Here is a 25931-nt window from a genome sequence, read left to right as displayed (position 1 = left end):
CTGTCCCTAAAGCAATAATTGAGCAGGGTTGAGCTGTTTAAGCTTTTTTAGGTTTCCCTGTTGTGGTTTGTTTTGAGTGGTTTTTAATCTTTCTTGCCTGCTTCCTGGAACAGGGAGTAGAATTACAGAGCTCTGGATGGCTGACAGAAATCTACCCAAGTCCAAATGTGTTAGAGTTTGGCAGCATCCCAGCTCTACAGCCTGCTTCACAAAGCTTTACCCTCTTCAGTGAATGTCTTGTCCCTGTAGACTTCAGCATAGAAATGGTAAGTATCTGTGGGGCTGTTTTCCAGGGAAATGGACTGGTCAGTAGCAGCCATGACTTGGCTTTTAAAAGCAAGATTTCCATATTGCCCTGTGTGAGAGGAGGCAAGATACTCCAATATTCCCTCTGAGCGAGGCAAGAGGAACCTGGCTCTGGAGTGGTTTTAGCTGGGGCACCCCTCAGTGAGGTCAGGTGCAGAGATGTTGGAGCAGCAATTAATCTGGATTGTGTTGACAAGTTCTCCCTTAATTTTATCTTTTGTCTTTAGCTGTGTGTGTCACATTTTGGAGCTCCGCGATCAAGAGAAACCTGTGGTCCTTTGCTCCCCAGAGCATGGATTTCACTGTGGTTTCCCTGTCCCATCTACATTTGCTTTGTGCCAAACTGCTGTTAATAGTAGAGAGCAGGGTGTGAGGTGTGTCCTCAGACTGCTGGTGGGGAGGCAATTTTCACACCTCCTGGGGGTCAAGCCAGCTGGGCAGTGCACACAAAGACAAGGGTGGGGGTTGTGCACCCCCCAGCCTGTGATCTCTGTGCTATTGAAGAGCATCTTTGGGGAGCAGCTGCAGAGAAAGGCTGTTTAATATGTGGGGGCTGCATAGGGCAGAAGGAGCTGGGGCTGCTCCCCTGGCAGGGGGAGCAGGGCTGGTGCAGCCAGGAAGGGCTTGTAGGCTGGGCCTGGGGCTGGCTGGGATGTCTGCTGGAGGGGGAGATCTGTGAGGGGCTTGAGGTTTCTTCTACTTCATGCTGGCTGTGTTGAACTTGTGGAGCTGGTTAAAACCTGATACCATGGACTTGTCTGTCGGTGGATAAAGCATCAGGCCATGTGGGAGAGTCCAGCCACAGCCTCCTGGGCCAAGGAGGAGGGGGTGTGACTTTTCCTCTTGCTGCTTTTCCAGCTGTTTGGGAGATAAATGTTATTCTAAAGCGAGGGTTTTTTCCAGGGCAGCTTTCCCTGACTCCACAATGGAGTTCTGCTTTCAGCCTCTGCAGGGAGCAATGCCCCTTGGCTGGGTGCTCATGGTGTGTAAAGGTTGGGTTTCATGTGCTCCTGCCAGGGCCAGACCTGCAGAGCTGTGTCTGCACAGCTGTGCTGGTGCAAGGCCTTTCCTCCCTCCTTTGGGCAGCCTCCAGCTCTCTTGGCCAGTCTGTGAAGTCCATGAGAAAGCAGATGACAAGAGTTCTTGGGAAGAGTGGGCCATGCCCACAGAGCACATGTTGTCCAGTTTTCTTTCTGCTTCCTGCTTTCCTGCTCTGCTATAAGCATTTGGAGGTGACTTTTCTTTAGGCAGAGGGCACTGGGGCACCTCTCTACAGCTGATGATTGGTGGAGAGTGAGGGCTTCAGTCCTTTAGGGGGTGTTGAGAAGCACTGATGGCCCCTTGGGAAAGAATAGTTTGGTGTTGGGGTTTTGCTTACCTGGTTTTGCAGAGACATTCTTCAGGCTCTCAGCAGTGTCCTCCAGCCATGGGGTTTCTGCAGTGGGATTTGAGCAGTCCTGCCTTCCTCTGGCCTTGAGCCTTCGTGAGAGGCCAGGAGAGAGAAAGCAGCTTTCCTTGGCCCACAGTGCAGAGAAAGACTGGGGAAGGAACACTCTCCTGAGGATAAGCATCCCTTGGGTTGGGCAAAACGGGGTTAATTGGGTGAGTCCCTTAAAGGAGGGGAAAATACAGGTTGTATGAGCTCTGCTGTTGCCCAGTACTGTAGCTTAACTTTAGGGAGATTAAGCCTTCAGGATTTTTATCCTCCCCTCTTTAGTCTTTCCTTTTCTTATATCCCACAAGACACCAGGGTGTGTGGTTTCCATCCTAAATGCATATTATGCTTGTCTTACAGGCTTCCAAATCCAACTGCTTTGTTATTGAACCCAGTGATGGAGTGATCCCTGCTAGGGGTGAGGTTCCTGTGACTGTCACAGCAACCCTGGATGACACTGTGGGTTTTGATGACACTGTCCAGCTGTTCATTGGGAACAGCCTTTGGAGCAGTGTCTTTCTCCAGGCTTTTGGCATTGGCACCACAATTGTCATAGACAAACCATTTGCCCCAGAGCTCAACTTGGGATACCAATTCAGGTAGGAGATCTCTCCACTCCCACCTCTCCTCCTGTCTCAACAAGGAGCAGTTTTTCTGTAGTCCTTCAGGCAAGATCTTCTTCAGTGTTCAAAGCCCTGACTCCTTCCCTAAAGGCAGAGATTCCTTTACAAACATGTGATGGGCACTTGAGAGTTGTTAGACACCCTCAAAAGCCACTGAAAGGGAAACCAGTTGCTAAATTGCCACAAACTGTCTGTAGTTCTAATACATTGATGTCCTCACTTGATGGAGTAATGATCTCACAGGCTGCCCCAGAACTAAAGGTTCCTGAAATGGTGCCCAGATGAGGCAGTCCCTCCATGTGGCTGAGGCACCAAGGGAAGATCCTTTCTCTTGCCCTTGCCCTTTCCCAATGGCACCTCCCAGGCAAGCAGGGGCCCTGGGAACAAAGAGACAGGAGGGTGACAACCCCCACCAGGAAGGCAGGAGCCCACAGAGCAGTTCCAGAGGCAGAGTTGCCAGCAGAGTTTGCAAAGTTCACTTCCAAACAGTTTCTAATTGCAAAATGAAATTTCTACAAATGGCTACCAGTGCAGAGCCAAGGCTGATACGAATGAGAGAGGTTCTGCTCCCCTGGTTTCCTCTCGTGGAGCAGGCAGATGATTTTTACCAGCTTGCTGGGATCATCCAGAAACTGCCTCTGAGCCGGCTTTTAGGAATGCCTGCAATCCTACCCCCACACACAAGGTCCCCAAGGGCAGCATCTCAAAGATTCAGTTTCAGCTTTGGGCACAGATTAATACAAAATGCAGCAACAGTATGAATCACCCCAGAACAAACATTTTGGGGGAAAACACCACGTCCTGTTAGCCTCACCTGGAAAATGTTACATTACCATTATAAACATATTTCTCTTTGCAATAATGACATCAAAAGGGCACCTTATCAGACACCACTTCTGGTCCACATTAAGAGCTGGAAATGAAGACAGTCTCTAAGCAATTAACACCTCAAGTTGCTCACTGGGAGCAATCTGATGACCAGGGAAATAGCTACTCTCATACTCTTTTCCATCCTGCCTTCTATTCCAGCCTCGTGCCCTGTATCCATCAGTTCAAAGTAACAAACAAGGGCCGCCGTTACCATCAGCTCTTCTGGAGTGTGGAATGCTACAGCCCACCTGAGGAGGGGGGCCAGAGTGTCTCAACCCTCTGTAGCCCCAGGGCCAAGGATGATTCCCAGCACCCCAAATATGCCAGCCCCGTATTTGGGCTGGAGCCACTGTCAATGGACCTGCAGCCAGGCCAGTCTGAGGACATGGTGCTGCAAGGCTTCTCCCACATCCCACAGGTGAGATCCCCTCCTCTGGGCTTGTTCCACAGGCCCTTGACATTTGCCTGGGGAAATGAGCAGGGGCCTTCACAAAACTGATTTAAGGCTACTCGTTTCTGTGGCAGCACCAGTTGCTTTCCTTGCTGGCCACCATCAGACCAGCTGAGACTTTATTGTGATTCCACAGCTACCAAAACCCAGTGCTGATCCCAAAGCAGGGGTGGATGGAAATATTGCTCTTTTGGGGCAAGCAGTGTTGCATGCTGAGTCAGCAAAGAAGGGCAGAGAAATAAGTTACACTTAGACTAGGAGTCCAAAAAGAAAGTGAACTAAACAAGTGCCGAGTGGTTTATCTGGGGTGAGCACGGAGTAAAACAAAAGCCATGTCAAGGGAGGGGGTTTCTCACAAGTGCCTTTTGTGCTTTTGGGGTGCAGTGTTACAGACAATTGAGCACAGGAAGAAAAGGGGGCAGGGACTGTAACTGTGGCAGGAATAGGGCCCGTGGTGGGTGCAGAGCCAATGCAGGGCATTTGCAGGGTGCCCTGCCACTACGCACTGGTGACAAGTGACTCTTGCTTGCAGGAGGTGCAGGATTATGTGTTCTGTGAAGCCATCATTGGGACATCCCCCAAGATGGAGAGGATAATAGAAACAATCATTACCTGTGAGTTCATTCACCCCTCTATAGAAGTATCAGCCAGACAATTCTCTTTCTATGTGGAGAAGGTAAGTCTGGATTGCATGCTGGCATTTTAACAGCATGGCTGAGGGGGGTGTGTGCTTGTGTTAAAGCCCCTCTTTACCCTTCCTGAGGCACTTTGTAAAGTGAGTGAAGATGCTTTTAGAGATGAGACAGGTATTTGACTTCCCCAAAGTAAAAGTGCAGTTCCAGCTGCAGTGCCAAGGAGATGGTGGCCACCCCAGAGAAATGCCAGTTTCTGTGCTCACTGTAAAGGGAGGCTTTTGAGGACCCTCCAAGGCACGGTGATGTCTGTACACTGATGCTGCAGGGAAGCTGGGAAAACTGGAGATTCCTGCGAATTCCTCAGGCTGACAAGGAAAAACCCAACATCTCCTGTGCCTCTCTGCCTTCTGTGCTGTTGGCATGGATGCTTGATGGTACAGCTATATGGATCAGCTCTGTGCATTTCCCTAAGCCTCCTCTGCTTCAAAGGACCCCCAGGCATCCTGCAACTGCAGTGATGATAACACTGAGGCAGAGCAGGTGCCCTTTAGTCTCTGGATCCCAACTCCAGCATCATCTTTCTGCCTCCTGCAAGTTGTCTGAAAAAGAGAAGATGGTTAATGATTTGGTTTCTGTAGTTTCAGGCCTCTCCTCTGGTTCCCAGGCTTCCAGTGAAGTACAGAATCCCCCCTGGAACAGGCAGTTCAGATGTAATTGAGAAGCTTTTCAGCTCTCCCTGATTCTGCCTGGGTTCTGCTCGATGCCACACACCCAAACTGATTTATTGCATACTATAGCACAGCACCTGTTTGGTATCAGTACATGCAGAAGTCGTTTCCCAAAGTCTCTGGGTTCTCTAAACCATGCAGGAAGCCCAGCACAATGCTCAGACAGGAAGGAAGAGCCCAGGCTGATCAGAGCTTTGAGACCACAGACACCTTGTCCCTGTAGCAGGGGCTGCAGGACCCGTGGTGCAGACAAAGTGCTTTTTGAGGCTGCTAGAGCCAGGAAGGTTGTGAGAAATGACTGTATGTGAGTGAAGATCCTCTAGTGCTGTTCTGCCCAATAGAGAGACAAAACTGGAGACAAATGGCCTGGATTCACTTTCTGCTTTAGATCTTGTTCAAGCAGCCACCTCCTCTCAGGGGCCTATTCCCTCATCTGTACTTGGGAGTTTTCCCTGTCCTCCAGAGGATGCTGTGGTTTCTAAACATGAAAAGCATCTGCTGTCAAGAAATACCTCCTGGAAGGGTAGAAACAAATAGAAAGAGTAAATAGAAATGTATGCACTCGTGAGGCTGAAAAATGTGAGCTGCAGCAGAAGCAGAAGGAGGTCTGTTTCTAGTTGAGGCTGTTTTTCCTTGTCTCCTGTTTCCATAGAGCCCCAGCGATGTCCTGACACTGCAGTACCAGCCTTTGTCTTTAAAAAACACCTGCCTGCTGCCACTGGACCTCATGCTGGACTTGGAGCAGCCATTCCTGGTCTGTGATAAGAAGCTGCAGCCCCTCCCAGGTGGCCAGGTGAGCAGCCCTGGCCTCCTCCAGTGGGGTCTGAAGAGGAGGGATGTGGTGGTGCCTTTCTGTTGGGAGCTCCTTGAGTCAAGAAGTTTATTCTGTAGCATCAGCAGTGGGTTGGCCTGAGCTGCATCAGCAGAGCTGCTGAAGGAATCAAAATCTTATCTGAATTGAGAAGATCCATCCTGGCTTTAAGGCACAGGGAGAAGGGAGCAGGCAGCTGGGTCTGGGCAAGCCATGCAGGGAAGGTGTCTCCTGGAAAGCCATGCCAGCTCTCCAGCAGCCACCCCCTTGTACTGGGGCTGAGCACAGAAACGGGAGCCTGAGGGATCCTGGACTGGACTGTGGTGCCTGCAGCCAGAGCCCTGCTGGAGAGAGATGAACCATGAACTGAGAAGCCCGTGCTGGGGTCACTTGGAGCATTTACTGTTTCATGCTGTCAGACCTTGGGACATCATCCCACAGGTGATTAATTACTGCTCATCTCCTTGCAGCCTTTGAGAGTGGATGTGGGGAAGGAACTTCATCTCTATGTCGCGTTTGACCCAGCTTATGAACTGGATTTTAAGAGCTGGAGAAAACAGAAGGTTCTGAAGATAGACATGGTCAGGGGCCATCCTTTTGTGGAGCGTATCAGCCTTGAGGGAGAAGTTCACTTCCCAAATCTCAAAATGGAGCCCAGCTCTGTGGAGTTTGGCTTCATCAGGCCTGACACGGAAGAAGTGCGTTCCCTGGAGATGACCAACTGCAGCCCACTGCCCGTCCAGTACCGCTGGTCATTCCGTTCCGACAGCGAGGTGACCAGGTTTAGGTATGTGCACCTTTGCCCTCCCCTTGAAGCTCTTCTTGCTGTGTCCTGTTTGTACTTGGCCAAGAGCAAAGCTGTTTGCCTGGCATCTGACAAATGGCACTGAGCAGCCGTGCTCAGGCTGGATGCTCAGGGAATAGGTTTTCCACCACTTTGGTGCTGCACAGCCCCCACAGTGGTTTCCCCTGGGAAGGAAAGCTGGGGTGAAAGCTGCTTTCTCAGACCTCTGTGACCTGAGACCATGTCCACCTTGATGAAGGGCTCCTAGTCCTTGTACTCTTGTAATTAAAAGGTAACTTTTGTAGTTACAATAAGAACTATGTCAGTGGGGTTTTTTTTAGAAAGGAATGAGGCACTCGAACCAGATAGCAGCCACAGGACAGCTAAATCTTTCAGAGAAAAGAATTTATTGCTCTCTTATCAGAAGAAATGAACTTCTTCCCGCCTCGAAGGCACTGTTAGGATTAGAAGGAAGAAGTAGATGAAGACCAGACAGAATCCTGTGTTTGAATGGAATTTATGCATCATGTATGAAGTGTATGAATATGCAACGGGCTATTGTTCTTAAGGGTTAATCCTTTGTTAGTGGGGGTCCTTTTTTGGGCTCGTGCTGCCCAGAAAAAGGTACCCAGACGTCCATAACTCTTTGTATTTGTTGTCCCATTTGTTGTCCTAATTCAAATTGTCCAAATTATTTTTACTCTAATTGTATTACTATTTTTATAACCATTTTATTACTATTAAACTTTTAAAATTTTGAAAACAAGTGATTGGCATTTTTCACAATAGTTATCTTATTTTCCAGAGATGAGCTTTGCCCACCTAAATTCAAACCCCAACCACCAAAAGGGAAGAATACCAGTTTGAAGTCCCCAGCATCTCGATGGAGACACTTCAAGATGAGACAGGAGCCGGCAGCCAGAATGCTGAAAGAAGTGGATGATTCTACCCAGTCTTTAAGAGACAAGGTAGATTTTCTTGTACATCTACTGCTTGTGTTGCCTCCCCAGCCTGCCACCACCAAGTCATGCTCGTGCTGACCTCCCTTTTTGCTGCCCTGCTGTCCTGTGGGCTGGGCAGCAGGGCCAGTGGCTGGACATGGGCTGTGTGGGAGGGAGAAATAGGAGAGTTTTCCTTGGAGAAGCTCACTCAGGTCCTACAGACCTGTGTTGAGTGTGGGATTTTTTGCCTTCACAATGAAAGATGAGGCTTTTATCTGCATCATCATGGTAAGGCCTCCAGCTTCCTTCCCAGAGCAAGCTGGGATGAGTCCTGATCTCCATGGAGCCTCTTCCCAAGGCAGCCAGACTCCCTGTTTGCAGGGCTCTGCTTTCACCCAGAGCTGCTATTGCACTGCTGGCCCTGGAGCTGTCTTACAAACAGAGACTTTGCAAAGTGGCTGTCTCTTCCTCCCAGCATAGAAAATGGCTTCTTTTTCAGGTGCAATCAGATCAACTTCCTGAATTCCCCCGCCTCCAAGTAGGGTTTGAGGGAATCAGCAGCTCCGTGGACGAACCGCAGACTTCCCTCGAAGCAGAGAAGGTAGGAGGGAATCTGTCTCACTTGCACATTGTCAGTGTGGCAAGCAGGGCTGGAGCTGCCAGTGCCACTGGTGGGCCTCAGCATTGGCCACAGAGGGGCCTCCCATCCCTGCAGGCCCATCACAAAGTGCTGCTGAAGCAACTGGTAGTTGGAGAGGCCATGCAGGACACGTTGTAGGGCTGCCCAAGGACACTTTGCAGCACCTATGGAGGGCACTGCTCCCCCTGGAACTCCTCAGGTGGTCCATAGGAAACTTTTGCAGGAGCTTTTGCTGTAGCACCTTGAGAAAGCAGCATTTAAATCAGAGAGAGGGGAAGAGCCTCAGGAGTCAGATGAGCTGGGCTGGAGTCCTTCGCTCAGCTCCGAGAGCTCTCACTCTGAGCCTCCTCCTTTTCTAAAAGCAGTAAGAAATGCTTTTTAAAGGCAAGTTGTGCATCAGAGAGAATTTCTACTGCCAGGAGACATCCCAGTTCACTTTCACGTAATGTACTAATTAATGCATTGATCTGTGAGTGTGGGAGAAGATTTTCCCCATGGTCCCTGCACTGGTCAGTGGCATGGATGCAGGATGAGATGAGGGTGATTCTGGCAGTGTTTGGGGAATAGGCCCCTCCAGGTACAGCTGCACTTTGCTCCAAGATGCTCTTCTGCATCCATTGCCATGCTCAACAGCTCAATCTCTCCTGTCTTCCATCCAGGCTTTCAGTATCCTGCCAATGTCAGGTGTGCTGCAGCCAGGTGAGAGCCAGCAGGTCTCCTTCACCTTCTCTGGCCACCTCAACACCATCTCCGATGTCACGGCGCTGTGCCACGTGGAGGGAGGCCCCACCTACGAGGTGCTGGTGACCGGGGAGATCTCACATTTCAGCTACCTCGTGAGGCCCCAGGAGATCAACTGTGGCTTACAGGTACCACACACATCCCTGGCACAGCTCCTTGCCTTGGCACCACGGCCAGCAGGTTCCTGCCCACCTCGCTCCAGGGCTCCCTTCCCTTCCCAGCCCCTTTGTTGGCTCTGGGGCTTGGAAGCCCAACCTTTGAGGGACACATCTGGCATCCAAGCTGCTCTAAAATGGCCATCTCCAACCCTCTCCACAATGCTGGGAATGCCTCTTTTTCAGGGTACCTAACACTGCCTCCTGGGGCAGGCAGGGTCCCAGTGGGGGTGCTCTGAGGGGTGTGTCCCTGAGACATCTCTCTGCTGATCCACACCTAAAGCCTGACCTCCAAGGAGATGCTCTTGTCTAAAGCTCTTGCTTAATCCACACAATAATCAAGGGAAGAAGTTGGGCTTCCAGTCACTACCGTTGGAGAGACTGTCCCAGAATAATCCCCACTTCACTCTTTTCCAGTCAAAAGCCCACAGATATTTCCAGCTGCTGGCCCTGTCTGTGTTGCCCTGGGTGACTCCCTTGTTGCATCTATGTTGCTTGCCAATACTTGCATGCAGGTGCCTTTTCTCCTGGAATGCCTCAGTGCTGTCTCTGTTTCTCCTGGCTGTGGGTGACCCCTCAGAGGGCAGAGGGCCTGTGTGCCCTGGTTCATTTATTGCTGGCCCTCACATGGTTGTTACCACAGCTCTGTGTGCTGCCAGAGCTCCCTGGTGCTGTGCAGGTGCCCTGTGCCTGGGGGTTCCCCAGGTTCCCAAGTGCCCCTATCTCCTCCCTGGTCCCTGCTCCCATGATGTGTCTGCTTTCAAGCCCAGGAGGGAGGAAGGAGATTCCCAGCAGCAGGCCTGGGTCTGTAACTTCCCTCTCCTGTGCCTTCTCTCCAGATATTTAATGAAATTCATCACAGCGATGTCACCCTGGTGAACGGTGGCAAGATTGAATTCAAGTGGGTGCTAAAGCCTAGCCCTGCAGACAAGTGTCTGCCTGGTGTGTTTCTGGTCAACCCCACCACTCTAAGTAGCACAAGTGACTGAGCCCAGCCCTGTGTCAGGTGGCTCAGGAGAGTGTTAAAGGGGAAAAAAGGGGGGGAGGTGGGGAAGGGGGAAAAAAGTCAGAGGGGAAAACCCCAAACCCAGCCATGAGAGAGACAGGGCTGTAAGCAATTTCTGCTGGGGCCAGAGAAGGTCAAACAAGTGCTCTCCTGACAGACTCCCCCACAGCCTTGGCTGGTGGGTGGCTCTGCTGTCAGAGGCAGACACCGGCGGGAGGCACAGGTGCGTGGGTCACTGTCCTGTCCTGCTGGAAGGGGAGCAGAGGAGAATTCTTTTTGATAGATTTCTCAGAGGAAAATAAGGCACAAACCCAGCAAGTAGTGTATCTGAAAACTGTTTGTTGATAAAGAAATGGCATGGTCCCGACCAGAGGGGGGACAGAAAAGAGAGAAAATGAGAAACAGAGGGAGTAACACAGAACAGGGACAGAGCGTCACCGCTAGAGCCCTGAGGCGCTGTGTCGGCTCCTGCTCAGCAGATGGAGCAAGTGCTGCCAACCGCACCAGCGTGCGTGCCCGCCGCAGCGGGAAGGGCTCCATGGGCCGGCAGCGGGGCCGGGCTCCATGGGCCGGCAGCGGGGCCGGGCTGGATCGGCCGGCAGCGGGGTCGGGCTCCATGGGCCGGCAGCGGGGCCGGGCTCCATGGGCCGGCAGCGGGGCCGGGCTCCATCGGCCGGCACCGGGCCGGGCTCCATGGGCCGGCAGCGGGGCCGGGCTCCATCGGCCGGCACCGGGCCGGGCTCCATGGGCCGGCAGCGGGGCCGGAGCTGGATCGGCCGGCACCGGGCCGGGCTCCATGGGCCGGCAGCGGGGTCCCGCGGACTGCGGCCGGGCCGGGCTCAGCAGCCGCGGTTTGTCCCGGTCGGGGCACGGCGGCTGCTCCCTCGGCGGAACAGCGGAGCACTGGGTTGCCGTGGCGAGCGGGGAAGCGGCGACAGCAGCGTAGACAGACAGGGAAGAAGTGGTTCTGTAGGGAGCCGGACCCTCCGGCTGCTCCCAGCCCAACAAAATAACAAAAGTGGCAGGGAAAAACTGTCTGTGTTAACTGCTATTATATGCTGAGATTTCTCCCATAACTCAGCCCGTTTAGGACTTTTTTGCTCAGACAGGCAAAATTTTCCTGGGCTTTGGGGTCTGTCCGCCTCCAAGGGGGAAATCTCTTGCAGCCCCCTAGACACAGAGCCTGTCTGCATTTTCTCCTAACAGCTGCTTTGGGTGGGCACAGATGCAGCCCTGCAGGCAGCACTGGAGCCAGGGCCACAAAGGTCCCTTGCTGTCTGCAGCTCACTTGACTGAAGATGCCCCACTGCTGAGGCTCTGCCAAGGACATCCCTCTGTTTTCTTCTCTCGAGGGCTCTGTCAGCCCAGACAGAGAAAATCAATGCTAAGTAACAGAGAGAGCTAAAACTTGGACACATTCCTGTGCACCTCACTCTTGGTACAGCTTGTCTTCCTTGCTTCCCTTGGACTCAGCCAGCAGTGCTATCTCCTGCCTGTGAGTTTTGAGTGTTGTGCAGGGGTGGAGTTCAGGCAGTTCTGAGAGCTCCTCCCCACTCTCTGGAAAGGTCACTGCCTCAATCCAGTGAAATGTAAGAGGAAACAAATGCCCAAAGAGCAGAAATCCCCAAACATGTCCCATCAAACCACAGAGAGACTCATGGGACAGAGCCATGTGGCTGGAGTATGTGTATTGCACTCTGTATTATTAATTTATTGGTGCTAAGTATTTCAGCAGGCAACTTCCAGGGTTTCCAGAACTGTCCTAATGGCTGTGATCACAAATTATTCATCAGTAATAAGTGAAGAAGAAAAGCCTTCATGAGCAAGGGCATTTCTGAGACTCTTGCTGGATTTTTGCCTTTCAGCTGACTCCCTCTGCGTTCCAGAAGGAGATGTCTCTGAGCACCAAGCAGAGGCTGGCCAGAGCTAAGAAGCTGAGGCTGCCTCAGGCTGTCCAGCCTCAAGACAAGCCTGGGACCTCCCATCACAAGGTAGCCTTTCCCTGCCCTTGCTGTTTGATGTGAGAATTGAGGAGGATGCCAAAAGAGCAGCTTGGCTTGAGCCTGCTCAGCCTGCTCCAGGAGCTTTTCATCAGCCCAGGGCAGAGGTGGGAGAGCCACTGTTTGCGCAGTGTGGGCTGGGCAGATGTGCTCACCCAGAGTCTCTACTTCACTGGGGATCGGAGCAGAATCTTCCTCCCAGCAGCTGAACCTGTCTCTGCTCTCTCTGGCCTCTCCTTGCAGTTCTCAGCAGCTGACCCAGAGCAGAGCTCAATTCAGCCTTGCCCACCAGAGGTGGTGTTCCAGAACTACAGCCCCAATGAGGTCTGTGAAGTGCCGCTGATTCTGAGGAACAGGGACAAGGTGAGTGCCGGGACGTGGAGGTTTAACGCTGTGCTGGAAGAGGAGAGCACAGAAGAGTGGTTAAGGATGGCACCAGGGCATGTCCACTTGTCTCCACAAGTGGAAAAACCATCATTCCATGTCTCTCCTGCAGGTTCCTCACTTGGTGAAGGTCACCATGAAGATCTCACCTTATTTCCAGCTGGTGGGCCCCAATGACGCGTGCCGCAAGGTGCCACCGGGCCTCTACATGACTGTCCGCATCCTCTTCACCCCTGGGCAGAAAAAGGTGAGTCTGGAGGGCCCAAGAGGTTGGTGTCTGCAGTGGAAAGTGGACCTGCAAGGCTGGATTCAGGACATCTGGCCTGGGTTTTGAGGACCTGTTCTGGTATCAGAGGATCTAGAACTGGGAGATACTCTTTGCCTGTGCTTAAGATGGGGATAAAGGCTCTGTGCTGAGACAGTTTCTTTTCCCACAGGATTATTCCTATGAGCTCACCTGCACCACTGAAAGGGAAGAGTTCATTGTGCCAATCCGGGCCATTGGTCCCCGAGCCATCCTGGACTTTCCTGACCAGCTGGACTTCTCCGAGTGTCCGGTCAAGCACAGCATCCAGAAGACTCTGCTGGTTCACAATGTTGGTAACCGGAGAGCTTATTACCAGCTGAGCACCCAGAGGTGAGGCAGCTCATCTGTCCCTGTGCAAAGGATATCACCTTTGGGTGAGAGCAGAGTTGGGAAAGAGCAGCAAAGGAACCAGAGCATCAGAGCTGCTGCCCTGCAGCCCTGGCTGGAAGTGAGCAGGATGGATGGCATCTGCTCTTGCTTTCAGTGTCCTTAGCAGGATGCAGCCTTTGAGCTTTCTCTGTCCCAGATTTCCTGGAGGGTGCTGGAACATGTTGGTAGCTGGCTTGCTGAGCACAAGCAGCTTCTGAAATGCTTACTCACCACTGCCAGCCAAACAGACCCATTCTCTGGGAGGCCCCAGGCACGTGGCTCTCCAGTGGTCCCTGCATCAGATGCCTCATGTGAGCTGTGCTGTGGACAGCCTGTGCTGTTCCTGTCAGTCTCAGAAGACAATCACTGTTTCTGCTGTTGGTTGGAGAGGGTAATGCATTTTTGACACCATATCTGCAAGGAAACCAGTTCACTTGTCTGGTGGTGTGTTGAAAGTTATGTGATTCCAGAGGTCTTGGTGTAGGAGCTGAGCTCAGGAATGCAGCACAGACCTGCTGTCTAACCTCAGGCAACTGAGTGGCTTTGATTTTTTTTTTCCCTGGCAAAACAGAGGTCAAAAGGCAAATTGACTTTTCTGCTGTGAAACGTGAGGGTCCGAGAGGAGCTTCCACCAAAGCCTGCCAAAGCTATTGGCAGCTCCAGTCCAGGCTCCTCAGATGCTGCTCAAACAGGCTGCTGCGTATTTGACAGTGCAAATATGTAGGCAGGAACTTGTAAATCCATGCACGGTTTTCCTCTGGGATTTCCAGATCTTGTTTTGTCACCACCAAAATAAATACCCAATAAAGTCTGGTATCCTTTTACAACGTGCTTGCCAGCAGTTCTATTGAGTGCTACAGAGCATGTTGGATCCTGCTTGATAGGGATTTAAAGAGTTTCTGAACTTCAGGAATTAAATATTGAAGCAGATGAAATAGAGCTGGGGTGCAGTGACAGAGGGAAAGATGGAGCTTGTGAGCTGCTGACTCTGGACAGAATTTTTCAGCACAGAGATGGAGCTGCTGTAACCTAACAGACTGAATTTATTAGAATAGTTAATGCTGTTTGATGCCAGGTGTTACACCATCACTTAAAAGTAATGTATGTTAAGATTAGATGATATTTGGGTTTCTTCCTGCAATAAGTGTTAGTGGACACATGAGGCAATTCAATTAGCCATAATTTTTCTGTCTTCCTTGGTGTGGGAGGCAATTTTTAATGAGATTGATTCTGCCAAAATAAAATCATTTAATAATGGCAGTTAAGGCACCAGTGGACAAAAGAATGTTTGGCTGTAGCAGATAATGGTACCATGGGACTTGAAACAGATTGCAGCCTCCTTGCACACAGCATTTACCAAAAGTGCAGGTGAATGGTGCTTTGAGAGACTTGGTCATAAAATTGCCAGCTTTGCTCACTGGTCAGCTCTGTCAGTAAGGGGAGCTGATGCCTGATGAAGGTAAGCAAGATGCAAAGGACCCTTGAGCCTCATTGCAGAGAGCTGGATACAGAGTATGGGGGAGATGAGGTCATTTCATCCCACAGGATCTTGTGAGGGCTGGATCTCCTCACACTAGAGTCAGCAGCTGGTTCTGACCCTGTCTCTTCTGTCTTCTGCTGACTGTGGTTGGTTTGCTCTTTGCTTGCACAAGTGAGCAGAACTGGACTGCAAAAGGGTTAACATCCCCAAATCTCCACCAAGAGTCCTACCATCTCTGTGTTGCAGCCCTTTCTCTGTCATTCCGACCACGGGAGCTCTGGATGTTGGTGACGCTGTGCAGGTGGCAGTGGAATTTCAGCCACTGAAGACTGGTGACCATTCCGGGTCCCTTGTTGTGCACTACGACACAGGTGAGTGCTGGGCACTGCGCAGGGCACTCTGTGCATCCCTCAGAGCAGAGCCTGTTCTAAGCAGAAAGGCTGCTGTGGCCGTGGCTTTCAAGAGGGAGATGATGATAGTTTTCAGGAGGTTCATTTTCTAGTCATCTGGTTTGTAGTCGTGTAGTTTGTCATCTTGATCCTTGTAGAGCTCCATGTAAATGCCATTTCTAGAGAGCATGTCAGGTATTTGTTGTTTGCATCTCACCTGGGAAAAGCTCACCTGCAACAGGAACAGTGAGCTTGAAGTCTGAGCCCAGATGAATCCCAGGAGCTGGCTGGGAATAATGAAGCTTTGAAAGCTCTGGAAATGAGGGAGCCTTTGGTAGGGGTTTGGTCTAGAGGGTGAAATGCTGGCAGGTTGTCAGGACATTGTCATGCTGTGCACATGCAGCTCTCAGCTTGTGATACATGGACTGAGCCATGGAACTGCTCGTTCAGCTAAAAGCTGTGACACTTTCTTCTGCTGCCTGTGGTTTGCTCTGTTCCTTGTGCTTCCATCAGCCAGTGAGTGAGCAAAGACTGCCCTTTGCTTTGTTCCAGGTGAAGACACCCACACAAGCCTTCATGGAAGAGCTGTGGAGGCCCCAATCGGGCTGGACAGGAACACTGTGACCCTGGAGAAGACGTACATCAGCATGTCAAACAGCGCAACTGTGCTCATCCACAACCACAGTGATATCACAGCCCGCTTCCAGTGGAAGGCTGTTGCTACTCAGGAACAGGAGGATCAGCTGAGGCTGAGGTAGGTTGGAAAGATCCATTTCAGTGCCATGCCTTGCCCAAGGGTAGAACTAACATATGGCTTCAGGAGCTACTGGTGCTTTTGAATGGCTTTGGGTAAGTAAACCAGCCCATCGCTACCTGCCTCCCCCAAGCACTTGTGTGTCAGGAAAAGCTGCCTGAGGTGGCTGCTGGATTCTCCCTCAGCTGGGGCAGAGGCTTTGAGCCAGAAGGTTCTCTTGAGTGCTGCTGGCTTTGGAAAGCTCTCCTGAGCTTGCAAGTGTGGAGTGAACAAGTGATCCTCTGATCCATTTGGGACCCCATGGCTCAGGGTCAGCCCTTTGCTGGGGAGCTGCTCCTGCACTTCCACTTCTCTCTGCAAAGACAAGGCTCATTAAACAACCTGCTGGGTTTGTCTTTCCTATGCCTGCAGGCAGTATCACAGGATATATCAGCAGCAAAGGCAGAAGTTGTATGGTTTTCTGAAGGAGCGTGAAGTGGACATCACTTGCCAAGAACTCCTTGCTCTTCTCAACCACACCTTCCAGAGTGAGATAGCAAAGATCAGAGGGGATCTCATGCTGTTAGACGGCATTTTCTCCCTTCAGCCGAAGGTAAATGATGGCTGAGAGCCTGCCTTCCTGCTTCTCTTCTTCCTCTTCTCCTCATCCCTGAGTAGGGTCACTTGACTGATCCCTGCCTCAGCTGGCTTTGTGTGCCAAGAGAGAAGTCATGGGGATTCTGGTGAGGTCAGAGAGCTGGTTGCAAAAAGCATTTCTGCCCTGTGGGCTCCTGGCAGGCAGCAGGAGCCTGACTAAAGCTTCCAAACTCTGTTGTCAGTGTTCTTATGAGTGTTACTCACTCCTTGCTTGTCACTGATGCTCTAAATAACAGCTTACAGGACTGTGGTTGAAAACAAGAAATGTGATGTCTGAAGATGAATGTTTGGGTGTCTCCTTCTGCTTTAGGAGGGTGAGATCAGGCCGAACTGCTCTGCTGAAATCAGCGTGTTCTTCACGCCCCAGGCAGCCCAGGTGTACGAGCGAACAGTTTACTGCGACATCTCGGGTACGGCTCCTTCCCCTGCCCCTCTCACTGCAACGAAGGCCAGCTGCAAACACTCCCCCAGATCACTGGGCCCCTGTGCCATTGCTGGGGAGGGTCTGTGCTCGGCAGGGCAGTGCTGGCACATGCCCACTGTCCCTGCAGCTTCCAGGGCATCTCCTCTATTTTGATTTTTTCCCCTCTCAGCTGTTCTGAATGCTGCCTGTATTTAGTCTGCTCCTCCTCCCTTGGGAAAAACACCCAAGGGAGGTGCACCCAGAAGGAGGAAAAACAAAATTTCTGGCATTTCCTAAAGTTCCATGCTCAACATAGGGATAGAAGAAAGGATGGTCTCTATGGATGTACTGCATCTCCTGAGGGAAGAGAAGGGTCCATATCTGCTCCTGGGACATCAGGAGCCGGTCCCATGCAGCACAGAGTCAGGGACTAGCACTAAGGCAGCCTGGCAAATGCAGGATAGCAGAAGGAATTACTGTACTGAAATAGAAATCTCTCCCCAGGCCGTGAGAACAGGCTGCCCCTGCTCCTCACAGGGGAAGGCCTTGGGCCCCAGGTCCATTTCCACTTTGAGGAAATGAACATCAGGGAGGTTTCTGTCAGAGTAACCCACAGATATGAGGTAAGCAGCAGGGTTGGGGTGGGTCCTGGTGGCTCCTAGGGTAGCAGTGAGCCTTGTGGACCTGTGGAATTCCTGGCAACTTGGGTAGTTGGGATACTAGTTAAATTTGGGGGATTTCTTGGAATCTGGATCTTTTGGATGGGGTCTGTTGTTCATGAGACCCCAGTCCCTGCTTTTGGGCAGTCTTCTTTGGAGATCAGCTGGGAGGCTTCCTGCAAAACTGCTTGACACATGAAACCAACACTGGGTCCAAAAGCTGCACGTTCAGAGGCTTTTGTTCCAGTCCCAGACACAAATCACCTTTGTGTTCAGGCTGTCCAAAAGCAGCTGGAACAAACTGGCTGCATTTGATTTCAAGTCCACTGCAAACAGTTTTCAGTCATGTCCCTCCTACATATTCATGGGAGTCAAAGGAAAACCATCCACCCTCCTGGCTCAGCGCTGCTCAAAGCCCTTGGCAGTGCTTTCCCTTGCTGACCAGTCCCTCACCACACTTCAGCCATGATGTACCTCTGGCTCTAGAAAGAGCCAAGTGTTTCTGGGAAAGAAGCAAAGGAACTTTCTACATCTTTGCTCCTGGTTTCTCCCACTCCTGCTGTAAACAGGTTAGGCTGCAATGGAAGCTGAACATGCCCTGCCCATGGTGGGGTTGGGCACATTTGAAATCACTGTGGTGATGACACTGGTAATGCTGTGATGCCCAGTGCTGCTCTTAGGGCCAGCTGTGAATGAACTGGGTGATGCTGAGCAGCCCCTCTGGGCTGCAGGTCAAAGTGGACTGTCTCTGCCAGTGGGAAAACCCCAGAGTGACTCTGGTTATGTGAAGTTATCACTGCTTTGCATGAAAAACCCAAAGCTATACAAAGCTGTATTTCAAAGTTGTATTTTTTTGCTTCTGCCATGCAGCAGCACAGGGCATCCTCTGTCTTTTACAGCAGTTAATAGTTTAATTTGAAAGTGACTCAGACTTCTGTAAGAAAGGAACATTCCTCATGTAGTTCCACTTTGCTTTTCTGCTGCTGCAGGCATACCTGATCAACAATGGGCCTATTGAGGCTCCCTTCAAGCTCATCCCTCCAACCACAGCCATGGGCTCCTGCTTCACCTTCCTGCCCCAGGAGGGCATCGTGGCACCAGAGAAGCTCCAGGTCATCCGGGTCTCCTTCTGTCCCACCATCCGGGGGGAGTTTGAGGAAGAATTCCACTTCCATGTGACCGAATCCCCTAAGCCTGTGACCTTCACTGTCAGGTGAGGAGGGCTTTGGGAGCTTGCTGGGCACATCTGTAGCTGTCTCTGGGTAATCATCTTCCATCTGCCTCATTTTGTGGTGGAACAGAGAAAAAAGGTGTTGCCTGACGTCTTAATCTTGGCTCTAGCATCACTTTAGTCTGGGGGTGCCTGCTGCCCTGTGTGGGTACCCAGGAGCAGGAGTGGCTACTCCCTGCAGGGATGTCTCCTGCTTAGGCTGTTGCAGGCAGTGGGATGGAGCAGCTCTGGGCAGCAGCTGCTCTGGGATGTCCCACCTGAACACCCAGCAAGGCCCCCAGGGCTTTGCAGATGGGCCAGCCTGGAGGATTCTGCAGCAGCAGCAGTGTTTTTAAAAACTTCCATTAATAATCCATGCCAGATGGGCAGCAGCAGCCTCAGCTCCCCTCTCATGGCCATGCTGTGGGGGACAAGCTGAGCTCCCAGCTCCTGTGCACAGAGTGCTCTGGTGCCTCCTTTGCACAGCCAGCAAAGGGCTGATGTGGGAGTCAGGAACTGTGCAGCAGGAACTGTGCCAAGGACTTGGGCATCTGTCAGCTGCTGAGCATTTTGCTTTGGCTGCCTCCTGCCCACATGGGTGCTGTGCTGAGCACAGGGTGCTGGGGTGATTTGAAACCCAGGGTGGCTCTGACAGCAGCTTTTATCCACCCTCTCCCTACAGACACCCAAACCCTTTAACAGAGGCACTGCCTCCCTGCCATGGTCCATCCTCTGCCTAAGGACACCCAAACCCTTTGTGATTCCCTTTAACAGAGGCACTGCCTCCCTGCCTTTGTCCATCCTCTGCCTAAGGACACCCAAACCCTTTGTGATTCCCTTTAACAGAGGCACTGCCTCCCTGCCTTTGTCCCTGCAGGGGCTCTGTGATGGGACCCACTTTCCATTTTGATGTGCCTGCCCTGCACTTCGGTGACGTTGCCTTTGGTGAGTGTGCCCTGGGCTGGCACCACAGTGTCAGAGCTTGGTGTGGTGCTGAAATGGAGCACTTGAACATAAGAGCATTCATCACTCGTGTTCCTCCACCACAGCCTCTTCAGGGTGTTCATTCCAGGGCTGCTGGTGCCTCAGGTACCCTTTTGCCATCATGAGATCAAACAGGACCAAAGGAATAAAAAGTCAGCATCACTGTTTGGCCACTTCTGGTTTCCCTTTTAGTTAGTGGCACAATAAAGAAAGGCACCAGGCAGGAATATGGTTCTGTAATAGCAGATTCATCCTGCTTAATCTGATTTCATTCCTAAGGTTTCTTCAGCTGGGGGCAGCTGTTTTATCTTTGTTTCTTTTAACTGTGCTGCTGAATGTTGTCTGCATGTGCTTCCCTCAGTGGCATTTGAGATTGTGACATCCTTTTTGTGCCTCTCTTGCCTCCCTGCTGCAGTCACTGTTGACGGGCATGGAGAAGCCCTGGGCTGTGCCTGCAGTTGGTTTTTCCTCCCCATCTGGGTTTAAATGACTCTTGGTGAGCAGGCTGGGAGATGTCTGCTCCACACATAGCTGGCCAGCCAAGCCATAGATCCACTGCAATGAGCTGTAGTTCAGATCACAAAGCAGTAAAATCCAAGCCCAGTTTTATCCTACCAGCAGGATATTCACACCAGCAGTCATGAGATATTGATGCCTAAATGGGTATTTGTGTCATTTTCTTAGGTTTTCCTCGCACCTTGAAGTGTTGCCTGTTTAACACCTCCCTAACACCCATGGGCTTCTTCCTCTACGTTCCTGGGGATGGCGTGGGACTGCCCAGTATTGACAGCTCTACTCAGATAGTCAAACCCAGCAGCCAGGCTTGGAGGAGGCCAGCTCAAGTTGTGAGGAAGCCAAGGGAATTTACCATAAGTCCCTGCAGCGGGACCGTCCGTGCCCTGGGATCCCAGGATATCAAGGTATGGGAAGAGCCCAGCTGCTGGGGCTGAAGCTTCACTGCAGTGTGGGAGGGCTTTAGCTCTGGTGCCAGCTTTGAGCATCCTGGGAGTGAGAGATCTGCACTGCTGGGAGGCCTCTGCTAGCTGGCTTACCCGGGATGTTCCTCAAGGAGCACTGGTTTGTTTCCAAAATCCTACACTGAGATCAATACCATATGGTCAAGTCCTGAAGCCATTCTTGTGGTTTTGAGAGCGATTTCTTTGATTGAAAGTGGGCAGAGGAAGGATGAAAACAGAAAGTTGCTGTTAAAGAGAGAGATATCATTGGAGGAAGCAGTTTTCTTTCCTTCCTGGTCTTGTTTCTCATCTCCTGGGCAGCAGATGAGTTGTAGTCACTGCAGGAATCTTCAGTGGGGACAGAAAATACTCTGCAGCCATGAACTGCCCAGCATGTGCTGGGCCACACTGCCCTCAGCTTCCTGCTGTAAGGCTGGACTCGTTCCATTCAAGACAACAGACTTCTTCTGCATTTTTGTCATTGTAGTCAAGTGAAAAATTAGCCCCTTTAGCAAATCTGATATTGCCAGAGGGCTTTTTTTACTCTCAAAGCCTGTTGCTCTACTTATGGACCAGCAGGAAAATTAAAGCAAAATCCTCCCTTTGTCTACCATGGAGCAAGAGTTCCAGCACACATGGGTGATGAGATTTTGGGAGTTAGCAAATATTTGTTGCACTTCTTTTCTTTTCTGCCAGGTCACCCTGTGTCCCAACACTGTTGGGGAGTACAAGGTGGAGCTGGTGCTGGACGCGGAAGATGTCGGCAAGAAGGCGTTTGCACTGCCCCTCACAGCCAGGTACCAACACCTTTCCTGCACCTGCTTGTCTTTGCTCGTGCATCCAGCACCAGCACACTGCCTGGCTGCAGCTCCAAAGGAGAAGTGTTGCTTCATGAGCTGGATCTGCCCATCTAGACATGAGAACAGTGCCAGGAAAGCAGCCCATAGTGAGATACCCCCCTGCTCACAGCCAGCCATGGCCCCAGGCCTTTTTCTAAAGGGAGCAGGAATAACATTATTAACTGTTGGCCTAGGGTTTGGTGCTTGAGCTGGAACAAATTTCCAAAGGCTTGCCTGTCCTTCCTGCAAGTGGTGAACTTGTGCTGCTTGTGACCACCCTGCAGCAGTGGTTTGGAACACAGTGAGCAGCCTGCTGAGAGCTGGGGTCTGGTTCACTTCAGCACTGCATGTGCAGTGGGGAAGAGGCTCCAGGCAGGAGTGGGGAGAGCAAAAGATCTTACAAAGAGGACTGTAGTCCTTGATGTGGCAGGTCAGCTCAGCTTTCACTGCTTCCCTCTGGCTCTTTTGAGTCATGATCTCAGAGTTGAGACCCAAAGTTGTTCTTGCTGCAGCAGAATTCCATCCTGCTGTGCTGCTGTGGGTGTCAGTTTAATGCCAAGAGGGATGCAGTTCCTGGTGCTGTACCCTCTCCCAGGCAGAGCCATCCAGGCAGTGCCTGGGCTGCTGTTCTGTAAAGCAAGCACAAATGGGGACACTCAGTGTAGAGACCCATGGGGGAAAGAATTGAGGGAGCTCTAAGAACTGGGAGAAGTTGATCACCTGCACTGTGGGCCTTGTGCCCTCCACTGCTGGAAGAGATGATTCAGTTTTTAGGCAGGACAACAGTGCTGGAGGAGAAAAGGGAGTCATTTTCACTGATACACTGGAGTCTTGTGTTCCTTGAGCCTTGGTGGGCTGTTGCAGTGTGTTTTGTTAAGTTATTAGGTTGGTTTGTTCCAATCCCCTTCTGTCTGAAAATGGTTCTGCCCCAGTTCTCCCTTCCCGCCTTTGGAGCTGTCTGTCTCCCTGGCTCCACCCCAGCCAACAATGTATCCCCTAAACTCCGCCCTGGTTTCCCTGGAAACCCTTGGATCTTGTCTTCTGACCCCTCCCCGGTGCCCCGCCAATCACTCTCACTGCCCACCCTTACTGCTAGAATGTTCCAGCAGGGGAGTTCGATGGTTGGCTGAGGAGCCGGGGCCCCTCCCCAGAATGTTTCCCGTTGGTGCTGCCCACGTGTCAATCCCTTGGACCCCACTCCCCACTGCACCCCCATTGGCCCAATGCCCGGCACCTCCCTTGTTCTCCCTACCCCTTAAAAATTGCTGTCCCCCCCCCCTCCCCCCGTCTTCTCCTGTCGGTCCCTCCGGGTTTCATTAAAGCCCGGATTACGCCACAGTTGGAGTCCGCCCTCTTCTTTCCGCTGGTTGCGGCCTTTACCAGACTTTGTCCTGCCCAAGGTGTGCCTGCAGCCGCAAGCCGGGCACTGCCTCAGGCGCTGTCCCGAAGGCAGCTCTCGGGAGAAGGGCCCCCCGTGCTGCTGGCAGTGCTGGAGCCGGCCGGACGCTGACAATTGAGAGCCACTGCTGCAGTGGGCACTGGTCCTCACTGGAAAGGCTCCCCCAGAGCTCATGGACCACTGGGACTGTTACAGGAGTCCTTGCAAGTGTCCTTGGGCAGAGAAGGGGAAAAACTGCTAAGACAGCTCTGGACTGCTGTAGGACTACTCTACTACTCTACTCTGTTAGATTTGCAAATATCTTCTGCTCCATTGCATGCTCCTGGAGGACAAAAGTTCTCCATGCTCCCAGTGTCTCTAATTGCCCTGGGGTCATCTCTTTGCCCAGGTGCATCGTTCCTTCATTGCAAGTGCTCAACCCTGTCCTGGAACTGGGGCACTGCTGCTTGAAGGTCCGTTATGATGAGAAGGTGACCCTGGTGAATGACAGCGACTTTCCTGCCTCCTACTGTGTTCTCACTCAGGTTTGGCCTTGCATCCATCTCCTCCCCTCAAATGTTACTGAGGGGCTTATTAGGGGAATAAATGGGTTTGGATAAGACCTTGCTGGTTTCTATTCAAAGCTAAAGGTTTTCTGAGAACAAGAACCTAAATACAAACTTTAGGAAGCAGTTTAACATCTTGAGGAAGATGTTTAGAGTCTAGTCCTTGACTTGCTTTCAAGTGGGAGAGCTTAGAGGGTAGTGAAAATCTGATGCAAGGAGGCTGTCAGCACCCAGGTGGGTGTTTCTGATGCAGCAACTTTTGGACCCCCTGGTGATGCTCAGCACCTACACCTTGCATCTTGTTTTTTGCCTGCTTCCTCCTGAGAATTTTTAAAAGCATGTGGGAGTTGCTCTTGTGGTAGAGGTTAAGGAGTTTAAAGTTTCCTCAGTCCTGAAGATGCCTTTGATTCTGTCCCTGCCAGGAACACAAGAAGGAGGCTGCTCTGTGGTACTTCAGCCCTACACCCTCTGGCATTATCGAGGCTCACAGCTCGGTGGAGATCCCAATTGAACTCGAGGCCCAGTTGCTGGGACAGTGCAAGATCACTGCTAAGCTGGCCGTGTTTGGGAGCGAATCCCCACTGGTGAGAGCAAGGGGACACGTGTGCCTTGAGCAGCTCATCCCAGTGGGGTGGAAACTGCACAGGGATTCTTCCAGGAACTTGTGATTTATGGCTGGTGGACAAGGACAGAAGGGACTGGGGGCACAAGCAGCAGCTCATGCCTAGGAAAGAGGAAGAGTGGGAGTCTCACAGGTGGCAATCTCAGTGCCTGACCCAGCATAGAGTTACAAATCTGGGAGATGGGATAACACCCCCAGGCTGAAACCCAGATCAGTCCCTGGGTCTCATTCTCTGCCGTGTTATCAGATGAACACAAGTGCTGCTTCATTACAACTGTTCAGCATCACACAGGGACATCCCTGAATCCTGCTACAGCACCATTTGCTAAGGCAAACACTGAAGGAATGTTTTGTGCAGAGCTGGACGGAGGCTTCTCTGAAAGCCAGGTCCCTCAGGTCTGAGAAATACCCAGCATATCTCCTCAACAAAAGCCCAGCCAAAACCATATGAATATCCACACAACTTGCATCTGCAGCACAGGCTTTGCTTGTTTTTTCCACCAAGTTTGGAAATGGATAAGGCAAGCAATTCCTGAACTAAAGCCTCCTAAAAGAGGACTCTGAAGATTCTGAAGAAGATTCCAAGGATTGTAAAGAAGATTCTAAAAGAGCTCCTAAAGAGGCATATGTCATAACAGCAAGAGTGGCTACAAAATACAGGCCCAGCCTGCCAGGCACGGTGCTCCTCATCCCTCCATAGTCTGGTTTGTGCCATGAGCACCCCACCAAAGGCAGCAGTGCTGCAGGATGTGGGGGGTGTGTGTAGCAGTAACACTGAGGACAAAGCTGCTGTCTGCTCTTATTCTCCTTCCTGTGTGTCACACTGCCCGTGACACTGCTGAGCAGGGCTGTTCTTGTCCCTTTTAAGAATCCTGTAGATGAAGGGTTTGTGTGTTTTTATAAGCCTTTTCCTCAGTGAGGATCTGTCCCATTGTCACACCCTAACTGAAGCCAGGTCAGGCATCCTCCAGGTGCTATTCTGCTCCTCTCCAAAGGGCTCTGCCCTGCCTCTGCTGCTTCTGTCCCACTGTCACCTAGAAGTGAAGCCAGCTGGTGAGGCACAGCTCCTCCCTGCAGCTTCCTCCAGGGAGCCTTGGGCAGCAGCATCAGCCAGGCTGCAGCCCTCTGGGCCTGCCTTCTCCCAGAGGAATAAAAGATCCCTCATCATGCAGGGCTTTATTCCTTATTCTTGAGGTACCAGCCCTGGTACATAGTTTCTGGCTCTTCTTTGCACAGTCATGTATGTCCCGAAGGGATGTGCATTTCTGGATGCTGCTCCTTCTGACTAAGGTAATTCTGGCAGTTGTCAATGCCATTCCCTCAAGTCAGACATTGCAAAAGGTTTTACATATTAGAGGCTGGTTTCTTCTGTGGTTAAGTCATACTCCAAGCCCTCCAGTGAATCTTATTGGTGTTGTGAGTTTTATGCATTCAAGTCCTGTGTAAGAGTTGGGGTATTTAGGACCAGTGAAATCCAACAAGATTGAATAAATTGTCCTGGTTTCCACTGGTGTGAGCAGGTAGTTTAGCAAAGGGATCCATGTTCCTTCTCCCACCATCTGTGCCAGCTCTGCAAGAACAATCCTTTTGAGTTTCAGACTATTAAGTCAGTTCAGCCTTTTTTTTAAGGAAGAAATATTGCTTGAATGATGCAATTGCTAATTAATGCCCCTTACTCCTATATATGAAGATTACACATAAGCACAAATTGAAGGCAGCTAACTTGCCTCATCTTGACTCTGAAGAGCCTGCCTTGCTTCTGACTCATGCTGCTTTCACCAGTGTAGCTTTTTGAATTGTAAAGAACTCGGTGTTCAAGGATGGCTGTGCAGCAGTGAAAGGTGGGAGGGTGCTTTGGGCCAAGGTGGA

At 51.4% G+C, this 25931-nt stretch overlaps 2 protein-coding genes across 5 annotated transcripts in view; both read left to right on the top strand.

Moving 5' to 3' along the window:
• The first annotated feature begins 4470 nt into the window (after positions 1–4470).
• On the top strand, positions 4471–6749 carry LOC143695131 (hydrocephalus-inducing protein homolog). The gene is made up of 3 exons (XM_077185206.1): positions 4471–4584; positions 5701–5841; positions 6330–6749. The coding sequence occupies exons 1-3, from the start codon at positions 4471–4473 to the stop codon at positions 6747–6749; spliced, it is 675 nt and encodes a 224-aa protein (XP_077041321.1).
• Positions 6750–8148: 1399 nt separating this feature from the next.
• Positions 8149–25931, top strand: part of LOC129125581 (hydrocephalus-inducing protein homolog) — a 32741-nt gene continuing 14958 nt past the window's right edge. For all 4 annotated transcript variants that reach the window (XM_077185077.1, XM_077185076.1, XM_077185074.1 and 1 more), the window contains exons 1-17: positions 8149–8185; positions 8884–9093; positions 11992–12117; positions 12370–12489; positions 12623–12757; positions 12948–13147; positions 14913–15037; positions 15608–15809; positions 16221–16401; positions 16756–16855; positions 17353–17471; positions 18497–18720; positions 19595–19662; positions 20386–20621; positions 21354–21454; positions 23284–23419; positions 23863–24024. In XM_077185077.1, the coding sequence (XP_077041192.1) occupies positions 8902–9093; positions 11992–12117; positions 12370–12489; positions 12623–12757; positions 12948–13147; positions 14913–15037; positions 15608–15809; positions 16221–16401; positions 16756–16855; positions 17353–17471; positions 18497–18720; positions 19595–19662; positions 20386–20621; positions 21354–21454; positions 23284–23419; positions 23863–24024 (2427 nt within the window). In that variant the 5' untranslated portion in view covers positions 8149–8185; positions 8884–8901. The remainder of the gene's footprint in view (positions 8186–8883; positions 9094–11991; positions 12118–12369; positions 12490–12622; positions 12758–12947; positions 13148–14912; positions 15038–15607; positions 15810–16220; positions 16402–16755; positions 16856–17352; positions 17472–18496; positions 18721–19594; positions 19663–20385; positions 20622–21353; positions 21455–23283; positions 23420–23862; positions 24025–25931) is intronic.

Source organism: Agelaius phoeniceus, chromosome 12 (assembly GCF_051311805.1).
Source record: "Agelaius phoeniceus isolate bAgePho1 chromosome 12, bAgePho1.hap1, whole genome shotgun sequence".
In the NCBI taxonomy this organism is placed as follows: domain Eukaryota; kingdom Metazoa; phylum Chordata; class Aves; order Passeriformes; family Icteridae; genus Agelaius; species Agelaius phoeniceus.
The sequence above is the reverse complement of the archived record's forward strand: the minus strand, read 5'-3'. Positions and strand labels throughout refer to the sequence as shown.

Bases quoted from the DNA above. Each gene is read 5' to 3' on its own strand.
- LOC143695131 (XM_077185206.1), top strand. From the start codon at position 4,471: ATGCTTTTAGAGATGAGACAGGTATTTGACTTCCCCAAAGTAAAAGTG. The intron at 4,585-5,700 runs GTAAAGGGAGGC...CTGTTTCCATAG, and splicing joins TGCCAGTTTCTGTGCTCACT to AGCCCCAGCGATGTCCTGAC. The intron at 5,842-6,329 runs GTGAGCAGCCCT...ATCTCCTTGCAG, and splicing joins AGCCCCTCCCAGGTGGCCAG to CCTTTGAGAGTGGATGTGGG.